The 14,187-nt window shown below is 33.8% G+C and overlaps 1 protein-coding gene across 1 annotated transcript in view; it reads right to left on the bottom strand.

The window, feature by feature from the left end:
* Window positions 1-14,187, bottom strand: part of SCYL2 (SCY1 like pseudokinase 2) — a 61,130-nt gene that overhangs the window by 13,819 nt on the left and 33,124 nt on the right. The window contains exons 3-9 of the mRNA XM_074271340.1: window positions 12,365-12,522; window positions 4,529-4,673; window positions 3,340-3,489; window positions 2,091-2,312; window positions 1,602-1,718; window positions 1,231-1,356; window positions 59-235 (exon numbers count right to left, since the gene is read on the bottom strand). Coding sequence (XP_074127441.1) covers window positions 59-235; window positions 1,231-1,356; window positions 1,602-1,718; window positions 2,091-2,312; window positions 3,340-3,489; window positions 4,529-4,673; window positions 12,365-12,522 — 1,095 coding nt within the window. The remainder of the gene's footprint in view (window positions 1-58; window positions 236-1,230; window positions 1,357-1,601; window positions 1,719-2,090; window positions 2,313-3,339; window positions 3,490-4,528; window positions 4,674-12,364; window positions 12,523-14,187) is intronic.

Here is a 14,187-nt window from a genome sequence, read left to right as displayed (position 1 = left end):
AAAGTAGTTACCAAAACTGAATCTAATGCACAAAAATACTCCACACACATATACACACCTGGATAGGCTCCTGCTGCTTAAAGACAGGTCCCAGTTCTGGCAGAATTAACTTGACGTATTCTTCTTTGGTGCATTCCTCGGCAATTAATAGAACATTGGGCAAAACAAATGGTACCATATCGGGGTTTACAAATTCTGAGGTTAAGCAAGGCAAAATTCTTTGTACTATCACACGCTGCAAGGGGAGGAAAAGCACAAGAATAGTATAAGAGGAACATATATAAATATTTTCCTATGTCTAGTGTGAAAATTTTTTAAAAAGTAAAATGAATTGGAAATATCCTATAGGTTTTGCAGTGACCACAGATTCCTAATAGTCATGCCAACAAAACATAAGCTCTTGAACATATTTGATACCATAAGGGGAAAAACCCTACAATGTGAGGACCAGCATAGCTAGGTAAGAAGACACTGATTCACAACATAATTAGGTCTCAAGGGATAAATCAACTCATAAAACGATCCTCTATTATATGACTTGTGAAGGCTCCATTAGTAGAGGAATGGCACAATTTCAAGCCAGAAGAGACCTTAGACATCATTTAGGCCAACCTCTGCATTTTACAAATGAGGAGAATGAGGGTCAGGCAAGAAAACTGACTTGTACAGGTATAATAAAGACTTTTAAGGAGCACAGCCCAAATGAAAGCCCAGCTCCTTCCATTAACAGAACTACAGTTCTTCCCAATACACATTTATACAGGACCCTGTCCTCTTAGACAGAAAGTAAGCTCCTTGAGGGCAAGGAGCCTAAACTTCAGCAGGTCCTTAATAAACACCCAATTATGATTGGCCCAATCAATGAAACATTTACTAAGAACATTAACTTTTAGGCCACAAAGGTTCATTCACTAAAAATTTCTATTTGGGGCAAAAATTCTAACAGTCCTGACCATTTATTTAAGTTTTCTATCCCCACACAAAACCTTTCCCTGGTTTGACCAACCCAAAACCCATTTCCATCTTCAAGGCACCTCTTGCCAGACTAAGTCTCCTGGATAGTTTTAGGGTTAAAGTTGAGACAGTCCTTGAGAAGCCTAAGTTTACAAACAGAAGCCTCACTTCTCTGGGACAACCACTAGGTTAAATTAGCAATTAGCTTAAGATTTTTAAACCTAGGTTGCAGTAAAAAACTGGGGGGAAAAAAACAACAAAAACTAACAAACAAACCTTGGGTAGTTTGGGCAAAACTTTTGGGAGTCCTTTGAAAAACTGTGATTTCTGAAGATTATCTCTTTGGAATAAGGAATCAAAATATTGTAGAGTGACTGCACCAACATCATCAAAGAAAGGAATCTAAATGGAAGAGAAAGCAGGGGTCAATCAGAACTCAGTAGTGAGTTGAATTTTTTCTTTTATCACCAAGACCCAGAGACAATGAATGACTCATCCAAAGCCAGAGATGACTACAGTGCTGGAAAAAATAATGAGATAACTGATAGTCCCTTTGCTTGTATTACATCCTCACTCACTGTTCAATTCTCAACACTTTAATTGAAAATAAAGGTTTCATCCAACTGAGACATACACTATACACTTACCTTGGTCATTTGATCTGCATCTGGCCTGACAGTCGGAGTTACATTTAAAAGTAATTTCACATGTTCCCGGACTTCCTCAGGTATATTCTGAAGAGAACTGGATCCCAGACGACTTAGCTAGTCAAAAAAGTGATTAAAAACCAACTCATTATTTTCAAATAACCCTTTTAAAATGTCTCATTCTACTAACTATACTAAGATCATACAACTAATCCATGCTATAAAAAAAAAAAATCCCAAATCTTCTTATAAACATCTTACATATTTTAAAGATACTTTTTAATAAAGCATTTCAAACCAAGTTAAATTTCCAGTTGCCACAACAAAGAAAATTATATGTCACTAATCATGTTACATTTACAAAAATTATTCAAATCTGATTTATACAAATTTTAAAATGCAATATTATAATCTTATTCCATTTTAGATAATTTGCCTTCAAAACAGCTCAGAAACTAAACGATATGGCAGCTACAGTAAAGGAAATACCTGATCTAGTTGCCTACTGAAGCTCTTATAGATGTCTTGCTTGTTGACTTCAAAGATAGGTTTTCCTTTATTAAAAACAGCATAAACAACAGCTCCTAAAGAGTACATATCACTTGCTGTCTCACAGCTCACAGAAAGTATGTATTCAGGAGCCAAATATTCAGGATTTGGTAGGCATAATGAAGGTAAATTTGGATCCCACTCTTTGCAAGGAAACTTAGGCTACCAAAAAAAAAAAAAAAAAAAAAAAAGGAGGGAAGGAGAAAAGTATATGCATTAAGAACTTCAAATTAATATTTAAGCTTAAGTAAACAATTTATTCCCAAACTCAAAATCAACCATGCAAACTGGCATGACGCTACTGCTTCCTTTCCCTCTCCTTCATGTAAGCTTTAACAAAGTAATCAGTAAAATAAGACGAGGGCACGAAAGAATGTTAATAACATTCATGAGGCTACTGAAATTGACTTTTCAAATGAAAATTTATAACATCATTATTAATAGTAAGGATTGGAATATTTTCTGACAAGTACTCAAGGTTTTATAGAGTAGAAGACTCAAAATTGCAGATGTTCCTATATACATCATAATGTAGATTGAACTTTTTGAACAGGGCCTATTTTTAAAAGTTCATCACTATATGAATTGAAGTATAGCATAGATAAAATAATGGGTTACACCACTCAGTAAAAATCTGTTACAACATGCAGTCTAAAACTGACATTTATATACACATCTGTCAAAAGTTTAAAAAAAAATCAATCTCTACTGAGTTATGTAACTTGTTTTCTAACAGTAACAGACTTACATATAACATTGAGAAGTAGTTATGTGTGAGAAACAGACTTGAAATCTAGAAGCTGCAGAAGTAGCTTATTTTGATAAGGCTAGCTTTAAGACCAAGGGCCAGTAATCTCTCTTAGGCTCAATGACCTCATCTCTACAATGGAGACAGTAATACCAATAGAACCTGCCACAAAGGATTGTTGTGAAGATCACAAATGACTGTGCCTGTAGTGTGCTTTGCACACTTGAAGACAATACAGAGATGCTAATCACCATCATTATTACAATCAGACTTTTTTCTGAAAGCAGATTTTGTAATTTTAGCACTTTCATTACTACTTATACTTATATTATTTCTCTGAAAAGTTTCCAAAGAAAATAGTTTTCTCCAATACATTTCTAATTTAATAATTAAGGTATTCTTTTTTTTTTTTTTTTTTTAACCTAGGAAAAAAATTATTACCTCTTGTTCAGAAGGATTTGTTGATGGGATACAGAAATCAAAGCCCATTATTTTCCAGGCTCCCGTTTTATTCAATATTATATTTTCTGGAGTAAGGTTTCCATGAACCATTTTCACACTGCTATGTAAAAATGACAATCCTTCAGACACCTGTAAATGGAAAAAGGCTTATTTCTTGCTAATAATACTTAAATTTAAATGTTTTAGAAAGTTATCACTGATAGTAAAACTTGATGAATTTTATTGTCATAAATCTTTAGTTCCCCATATTTAACATTAAGAAAAACCACACTAGCCACTTTTAAAACAAGTACTTTAAAATTCTTTTCTATAAATGCTAGTAAAGAGAAAATAATGAAAATCATCTAGATGATAATTAGTAACCTCCTTTAAAACTTTACTATTTGAATTCTATTAAATGCTTTATGACATCCTACATGGAATTTAACAATTAATCTTATACATATTCACCTTTCAAACATTAAATTTAGCATAAAATAACTTTACACTAAATTGGTATCTTCAATAGTTTTTATATTCATACCCAAAATTACTATCAAATTTATGAAAAAACAATAAAAATGGCTGGTCTGTTTTGCTTATTGTTAAAAATGAAACAAACTATCATGTCTATCTCAAATTCTTTTCTCAACTTGAATTATTTTCATTGCAGAATATAAAAATAACAAAAGAATTACATTTCTAAAACATTTTTGAAATACTTTTTCAACACAGAAATAATTTCCAAGTACTTCAGGCATGGACAGATTATGTTTAATTTTTCTTAGTCAAGACAGAAATTACATGAACACCATTTTCAAAGACACTTCATAAGTCCCCCAAAAATGATTTTTGAATCATATCAAGATCATAATATTTGAGGCAACTGGGTGACACAGTGGAGAGAGCACAGGCCCCAGAGTCAGAAGAATCCGAGTTCAAATTTAACCTAAGACACTTGACATGATTATAACCTAAGACAATTGACATTAGTGGAAAAAACACTTCACAAATGTAAAACATTATTGCATGAAAGTTTAAGGTAAGGATGAAATTTCAAAATAAAAGTTAAAAACAATATTAATATAGAGAGGGAAATATACATAAATTAGTCTCATTGATAACATTGTTTTTAAAGTTAATTTATGCATGTCTTTAAAAAAAAAATCCAAGAGAGATATGCATATACCTGAAGCAATCCATATTTTGTTTCTACATCATAAAGTTTATAATCCTTAATGTCAGGAGACCCTGTGGAAGGTAGATTCTCCCAATTCCCAAGAACATTGGCTAAACTTGCACATACTGGTTCTGTACAAAATGCCAGGCAGTCTCTATAGAAGACAAAGAGAATTATGCTTACTATAACATTTTTCCACACTTAAAATTTTTAAATATATACTAAATATAATGGGGATACCTATTCTCTTTGTTTTATGACAAAAAAAAACATGCTATATTAGTTTATTTTAGTACAAATATGATGGTGTTCCTTTAGATTAGCAACAATATCACAGTATCACAATATATTTGTTTAGGAATCAAATGTGATGGAATGAACATACATGGAATATGTTCTCAAGCCCCAGAAAACCGTTAAGAGTTAAGTTTATTAAGCCAATTTTTACAGTCATATAACATTAAAAACTAGAATGTTAATCTTAAATTTAGGTAATACAACGTAAGTTTACTTACAATTTATTGCTTAGTCACCTACTAGCTCTCACTGACAAAAGCCATTCAACATACACAAAGCATCAACCACCATCCAGAAGCAATGGTACCTTTCTAAAAGGTACCTTTCAAAGTCTTTCACAATTAAAAAATGTTAGTAAGATTAGATACAAAGGACAAAAAAGGGTACATCTATAGCAATCTAATCTTTGACAAACCCAAAGATACCAACATTAGGGACAAAAATTCATTATTCGGAAGAAACTGTTGGGAAAACTGGAAATTAGTATGGCAGAAATTAGATATGGATCCACACTTAACACCATATACCAAGATAAGATCAAAATGGGTCCAAGATTTAGGCATAAAGAACGAGATCATAAATAAATTAGAGGAACATAGGATAGTTTACCTCTCAGACCTGTGGAGGAGGAAGGAATTTATGACCAGAGGAGAACTAGAGATCATTATCGATCACAAAATAGAAGAGTTTGATTACATCAAACTAAAAAGTTTCTGTACAAACAATACTAATGCAAACAAGATTAGAAGGGAAGTAACAAATTGGGAAAATATTTTTAAAAGGAAAGGTTCTGACAAAGGTCTCATTTCCAAAATATATAGAGAACTGACCCTGATTTATAGGAAACCAAACCATTCTCCAATTGATAAATGGTCAAGGGATATGAACAGACAATTCTCAGATGATGAAATTGAAACTATTTCCACTCATATGAAAGAGTGTTCCAAATCACTACTGATCAGAGAAATGCAAATTAAGACAACTCTGAGATACCACTACACACCTGTCAGATTGGCTAAGATGACAGGAACAAATAATGATGAATGTTGGAGGGGATGTGGGAAAACTGGGACACTGATACATTGTTGGTGGAGTTGTGAAAGAATCCAGCCATTCTGGAGAGCAATTTGGAACTATGCCCAAAAAGTTGTCAAACTGTGCATACCCTTTGACCCAGCATTGCTGTTATTGGGATTATATCCCAAAGAAATACTAAAGAGTGGAAAGGGACCTGTATGTGCCAAAATGTTTGTGGCAGCTCTTTTTGTTGTAGCTAGAAACTGGAAGATGAATGGATGTCCATCAATTGGAGAATGGTTGGGTAAATTGGTATATGAAGGTTATGGAATATTATTATTCTGTAAGAAATGACCAGCAGGAGGAATACAGAGAGGCTTGGAGAGACTTACATCAACTGATGCTGAGTGAAATGAACAGAACCAGAAGATCACTATACACTTCAACAACAATACTGTATGAGGATGTATTCTGATGGAAGTGGAAATCTTCAACATAAAGAAGATCCAACTCACTTCCAGCTGATCAATGATGGACAGAAATAACTACACCCAGAGAAGGAACACTGGGAAGCGAATGTAAATTGTTAGCACTACTGTCTATGTACCCAGGTTACTTATACCTTCGGAAGCTAATAATTAATGTGCAACAAGAAAATGGTATTTATACACATATATTGTATCTAGGTTATATTGTAACACATGTAAAATGTATGGGATTACCTGCCATGGGGGGGAGGGAGTGGAGGGAGGGAGGGGATAATTTGGAAAAATGAATAAAAAAAAAATTTTTTTTTAAATAAAATTAACAATATTCTCTTAAAAAAAAAAAAATGTCAGTAAGTTAAGGCTTTTCTGAGTAAAGATTCTGCTTCTACCTAGACCTGCTTTGAAGTCCACGTAGTTAAAACATGGCTGGGGGGTAGTGGGAGGACGAGGAAAAATACATGAAAATCCATGCTACCTTATGATTCACTGAAAACTCTTAGTAATAACAAATCTAGACATGAGAGGAAAAAAAAAATCCCCTTTTATCCATCCGAGAGACATGTTCTTTCCCTGTGTTCCAGGTCAGTTAAAAAGATGACTCCCAAATATCTAATCTAGGTCCCTCTATCCTGAGTTCCAGGACACATTACCAACTGCCTGCTGAACATCTCAAACTAGATTTACCATACTTACATCAAGTTAACTCAATTTATCCAAAGTAGAATGTTTTACATCTCTCTCCTCCAAACTTTCTGATTACTATCAAGGGAATCACAACCTTCCTATCCTCCTAGATCCCAAACTCAAATTGTTCTTTTCCCCCACTCGTGTCATATGTTTAATCAGTTGGCAAATATTCTTTCTATCCTCTTGTAGATGTCCCTTCCTTACTATGCATATAGCCAACACCTAGTTCAAAGCCCTTATTGCCTCTCACTGGACAACTGCTCTATGGCTGCCTTAAGCTCCTTCCTATCAGACTCAAATCTCTTCACAACCCAGCTCCACTATCCCTTCTCAGTAATTTCCTATTATTCCCTTCTCTCACACTCTGGCACAGATATACAGAAGCTTATCTAGCATTTGGCACATAGAGCCCTTTCTCCCTACCTTGGTACCTTTTCCCATAGGATGGTCTTCAAAGCACTCTTGCCTCAAACTCCCTGAATCTGATTCTTTCATTTCCTTCTGCTTGTATACTGCAATCTACAAGAGGTCCTTTCCATGCCTCCTCCCAAAAAATCCATATATATATTCATTTTGTTCATATTCTGAATATACTTGCATATATACAGCTTATCTCCCTAATAATATCTAAGATCTTTGGGAACCGGGAGTCTTTCATGTTCATCTCTGTAGCCTCAGCAGCTGATCATGGTGTCTGGCACACATATAGTTGGCACTTAAATGCTTTTTGATAGAAAGCAGCTTTGTACTACTGGTGTGTTACAGAACAAAAACAGATGCCAAAATTTAAACAACCTTTGTCTTTCTGAAATTGTTGATATGAAAAACTTTAAAAGGAGAGTTCTCTTTATTGTATTTCTCACTTCTTTTTCTCCTTTTCCTTAAAGTTGGCTTCAAAGATGGCAACTCCCCTGCCCCTATCCCAACCCCAAACATAGGTGAAAGGCAGACAGATGTAAACTTCCTTCTATGTTTCCAAATCTAGCCGTCTATGTCAGTGACATAGAAAATAACATGTCTCATCACTGGAAGCCCAAGCTTGCATCTTAACTACTATCTGCCACCCACACAAGACCTTTTCCTGATTTTTTAAAGGACTTTTGCACCTGGCTCACCTACTTCTTCATTTTACTAACCAATATCTTCCTGAATTACATTCATATCTCATTTAAATGATGCTTTATCCTCTTAAATCTTAAAGTGCTTGACCTTTCTTCCCTTTGAATAAAGCCATATTTATTCCATATCATTTATACAAACCTAAATTTTGTCATCACGGATACTTATTCATCTCTGTGGAAGGGTGAAGACTTGGATCTTAAATTCATTACTCCCACATTGGCCAGAGCCCATCTTATCTACTATGTCTCCTGTTCTTCTATCACATCCAGGCAATGTCATCTTCGTGAGGTCTTGTTTCCTCATGAGTGGTGGAGGAAACAAAATCACAAACAAGGTCCCTCAAAACTTCTATGGACTTGTCACTAAGTAGCTCTTTTATATGCACCTTAATCTGCTTTCAGGAGCATCATGAAACAAGTCACTGCCAACCTTCCTTCCTTCCTTAGTTATGATGCTCTTTTCTCTCAGCAGAAAATCTAACTCTCTGCTTTTGGAGAAGAGTGACACAAGGCTGCTGCAAGTCCTTTGTTTGGTGCTCACATTTCACATGAGCTATTACTGTCAATACAAGACAGTAGTTAATAACAACACTAAAAGTCCACATCCACATAGGGCTTGAAGGTTACAAAGCACTTTCCCTCACCACAGCCCTGGGAAGAAATTAGTACCAGGATTATTCTCCTAATTTAGGAACTGGTAGAGCAAATTAAGATGAATTTAATGATAATTAATAATTACATAAAAACAAAATTAATGATACTAACTCTTCCAACTCAGGTCCCGGGGTCAACACATGGCAAAGGTGCTTCTCAGGGCTTCTTTCTAGGGGATGCTGCATTACCTCCATAGTTCTAAGGTAGCACTGAAGAATGCTCTCTTTGCTACAACCAACAAATCAGCATGTTCTTTTCTGTTTAATGACTAATTTCAATTTTCATTCTATAACACATTGTGGTTGACTACACAATCCCTGTAACTTTCTTTTGCCTCTCTACTGATTCAATTTCCCAGTTCACTTAGAGAATTTAATACTAATTTAAGTATATCCTACATGTTACAAGGTACTGGGTGCGATATACTCTAAGAAATTCAAAGGTAAACAACAGTCCCCGGAAAAAGTTGAAATGAGAGGGATGATTAAACATTCACACATAAAAATACAAAGAAGTCTTCAACTTGGGGCACAAAGAGTACTATACTAAGGCTGGAAAGATGAGTTCCTCCTCACAATTGGCACTTCATGTACAAAATGGAACTATCTACCCAAAGGCTTTGAACCGAAGAACAACACTTTTAAAGATATGCTCTAAGAAGATAATTGTGATAATTATGTTTAGGATGGATTACAGAGAGATTACAAGCTCAGCTGTCAAGTCAGGTAAGTTTCATTCCTTTCAAGTGCTTATCTTCCTCCTCCTTTACATGCAGGCCAGGAATTGTCCAGAGTATTTTCTTAGAAAATGTGTCTCCTTTTCAATGTTTGAATTATCACCTGTGCTGATGATTCCCAATTTTGTAACACTAGGCCCAACTTCTCACTTATATCTGCTTCTCTCCACTTGGGTGTCTTACTTTTACCTCAAACTCAGCTGTTTCAAAATCAGAACAGCCCCTGTTTATCCTATTATCCAATTGTTCCTCCTCCTCCCAGCCACATTCCTTCACTCACCTAGACTAGAAACTTGGTAGTTTTGTCTAGTTATTTTTCATCCACTTAAACTAAGACAACTACTGAGCAAAACAAGAAGATTAAGGCAAGAGGAAACAAAGAACAAAACAGTCTGTCTTGGAGGAAACTAACCTCAGTATCACAAGGGAGGACACAGTTAGTATATGAATGAGAAAGACAATAAGGACAGGAGAACTTCTGAGAAAGGATATGTTCGTATTAAAGGTGGTGACCTTTCTGGAGGAGACTAGGTCTCCTTTTTAAACTAGGTCTAAGCCAATTTTCACAAATGACAAGATTTGGAGAAAACGAAATCCTCCTAACTGCAAGGAACAGCTTAGGCAAAAATGCCAAGATAATCATGCTCACAGTATTTCTCAGAAAAGATGACTAAGACTGGACAAAGCAAAGTATATGCATGAAGAAAAAGCGAGGGGAACTTTGGGCCAAGATGCTTGCCTGTACATTAAGAGGCAGCCCTTCTCCCATGCTCTTATTCCATTAAAAATCTAAAAATAATACCAGATCAAATAAAGATTGAGAAATTCAATAAGCATCTACATTAAATGGCTTCACCACCCCCAAAATGCAGAAAAGGTCAGCCAGAAGATGACAGGCAACAGAAAAGAGAGCTTTGCTAGGATTGTCACAAAAGTCCACTCTCAGGCAGACAAGCAGGCTGCATTTCATTATAGGCATCAAAAACCAGTCAGTCTAAGATCTTCTTACACTGTATTCAAGAGGCGACAGAAAGCAAAGATTCAACCATAAAAAGAAACCCAAAGCATGGACTTTGGAAGCAACCAGACACTTCTTTTTAAGACATCTTCCTGTCTCCACTCTCCCTACTATTTCAGTCTGTCTTCCAGAAAGGGAGAGGCTGGGAGAAGGGATACAACACAATCACAGTTAAGTACAGGAAGACAGTTTTAGCTTTATGTAAATTTGTATTGTACAAATTCAATATCATGTATAAAACTCCAAAAATAATAATATTAATTAAAAAAAAAAAAAACAAATTCATCTATATTGACTTTACTGTGCTCTCTGTTTCTAGAGAAATAAGAATCCCATGAATGGACTCATTTGTCACAGAGCTTCCTCAAGTAGTGTTTACTTAAGATGGCCTACTTAGAGCTCAGTAAAATCAAGATCATCTAATGACAAGAAGAGCATGAAAGTGAGATCAGAAACTTATGAAGTGTGAAATAGTTCTGCAATAATCAGGGAATATGACAGGGTGTCAAGCACAAATAAAAAGAAGACAAAATATCTGCGAGGGTCCAACTGAGACTATGAGGAGCTTACAATGGACAGCATTTTGAACTTACTAGAACAGGAATTCGTAAATCTTTTGTGTCGTAGAACCTCTAAAAGTCTAATTAAGTTTATGGATCCTTTCTCCAAATACTGTTTTTAAAGAATTTTAAAATGTCAAATTTCAGCTAGAGGTTATTGAAAACAAAGACTAGTTTTTCACCCTATACTTCACAGTTCACAGACTCTTCTCAAATCTATTCATGCACTCCGAATTATAAACACTTTTAGAGCAAAATTTAACAGACTAAGAAAAAAATAAGGAAGAGATTAAAAAGTGGCCAGCGTCATGTACTAGTAAAAACAAACTTTTTAAAATGATAAAAAAAAAAAAAAAATGTCTGGGTCTAGAGTCAGATAAAGTTAGAATCAAGCTGATTAAAATAAGATGTTGAAAAATCCAAGTTTTTAATCAATGTAAAGAATAGATTTAATAGGTTCAAGGAAAAGGAGATGGCAGATAGAATATTTTAATTAGATAAGCTCCAAGTGGTAGATCAGAGAGATTTTTTTCAGAACTATGATTTTCATATCATGCTTCAGAAAACTGTTGTTCAATTACTTCATATTTCCTATTGCATGTAACAAACTCCTCTTCCATATACATACATACATACATACAAAAAATTACATCGTATATACTCAATACAATTCTCTTTTCCACGCTCTCTCTCTCTGATATAGCAAAGCTTACTGTCTGTTCTATGTTATAAACATACTATTGCTATGTCCATCTATCTCTATACTCCTCCTATTTCCCTTCAAAACATCTAAAAAAAACTTTTCTTCTTCTTCAGTAACCAAAATCATTTTCATCTTCATAATCACCTTCAGCACATCTCTCATGTATTTGTAGGGCACCAAATTTAGTATATAAGTAATGTGCCATCAAAGAAGTTTTCTATTTATTGTCTCTTCTCCCCACACCACTTAAGGAAAAGGACTGTTTCATTTAACTTCTGTATTAACCACACTGCCTAGAACAATACTAGTAACCCAGAAGATGCTAAATGGATTGTTTACTGAAGTATTAAGAATAAGTCTTATTAATATCAATTCTTCCTATCATTATCACTCTTCTCAAAGACAGATCAAGGAATTCTTCAATTAGATCATTTAAACTTTTTACCAGTTTCCATAGTTCAAATTGTTCTATTTGTATTATTACTTCAAATTCTGTAAATAGATTCAAAAAATAAAGTAATTTAATGACTTTATTAAAGCTATTTAAGTTACACAAAAATTTACCTGGATTCTTCTAACGGATGCTGGACGGTAAGAAGTCGAGGATGTCGAAGACGGGTTAACTGTTGAACTCCTCTTTTAAGAGAATCAATGATCTGATCCTTTTCAAACTTTTGATATTTGTCAATCTGCTTTTTATCAAAGACGAAAACAGCCACTTCCTAATAGAAAAATTAGGTGTAATTGATTTTATTTGAAAACATATACACAAGCAGTATACCTCTGTGTGACAAAAGCTTATCTAACAGAAATACACTAAGAACTTATCACAAAATTTTGTAAGACAAATATGTGCAAGTCAAATTGAAACAAAGTATATTTTTCTAAAGAAGAAATCCATTTTTCTTGATTGGAGAAAAGCTAAATTATTTGAAAAAAAGGCTATCTACAACTTAAATTTGATTTTTTAAAAATATGAAACACAAGTACTTTCCTTAGGAAATTGAGATTTATGATATCAGTACTACATGCAAAATGGAAGTATGTAATATATTATCTACCCTTCGGTCTATAGTAAATGTTCACTGATCTAGAAGTCAAAATGAGAAAACTCAATGCATTAAGTCTTATAATACTATATAATAGGTGTTCATAATGATCAAAAGATCCCTGAAGTAAACATGAGTTAAAGAATGAATTAAAGTAGAAGCATCTCTGGAAACAAAAAATCTTTATATACGGATGGCCATATTATATTGTACACTGTCTCCTCTTAATCTCAATACAAATCTATTTCAGATCATGTCCTAGCTGGTGGTCAGTAAAAAGAACTTGCTCCTTTAATCTTTTCTTTACTTTCATTTTTCACGGCTTTAGATCTAAAGCTGATTGCAATAAAAATCTAATATTAATTTACATACATGTGTAAATGTGTGCATATATAGTACTTTTGTTATTAGGTTTTTTAAGAAAATCTGCCCTCCCCATTATATTTGTGAGTCAAATAGAATAAGTATGTCTGACAATATACGAGCAGTGATAGATACTGCTATATCATGGAACTGGAAAGCCCTAAATCTTGAAATAAAATGTAATTATAATCACCTATACTCTTAGCCTCTAACATACTTGAAAATTACTCAGAAATCACCTTTAGAACTTCATTAAAATATCCTCCCCTATTTTAATTCTATTTTCCTGAAGCATTTTAGAAATAATATGAAATCTCCATGACATTCTGGAATTAACCTGGAAAATTAATCACAATTTATAAGAACTGTTTTCTATGAGAAAATATATTCCAAATTTCAACATATAAAGAAATTATTCTATTAAATTGAAGTTCTATGATTAATTATGAAAGTATACAGAATTTTATAAATCTCTGACAAGTATTAATCAATATATAGGATACTTAACTCTCAGTGTTTAGGATAGTAGATTCATCAAAACATCTAATTCCCCAAAAGTCACATGTAGACTATTAAAGAAAACACTAACTTTCTTTCTCTTTCTTTATAACATATAGCACACATTTAAAAAATAATTTATTTAAAACTAAATACAAAATAAAACAAAATGGAAGAAGACAAAAAAGAAAAATTAAAAAACAAAACATTGTCATGTTCCTAGCAGAACATTAGCAGAAATATATAATAATAATTTTGCATTTCAAGAAAGCATAGGAGAAATTATAAATAACATGACTTTCCATCTTTGCTTTGCTTTACTGTTAATAACATTTGTTCTCTGATGTGCACTTTTTATTCTTTTTTTCTACTTTTCATTACCCTATCTCCTCTAAGCAGGCAACAATTAAGCAGGGATATATATTTATAATATAAATATATATCCCTGCATAATTGCTGCCTGCCTGTATGTATATA

This window comes from Sminthopsis crassicaudata, chromosome 5 (genome assembly GCF_048593235.1).
Source record: "Sminthopsis crassicaudata isolate SCR6 chromosome 5, ASM4859323v1, whole genome shotgun sequence".
Lineage (NCBI taxonomy): Eukaryota > Metazoa > Chordata > Mammalia > Dasyuromorphia > Dasyuridae > Sminthopsis > Sminthopsis crassicaudata.
This window is presented reverse-complemented; position numbering and strand designations above follow the sequence as displayed.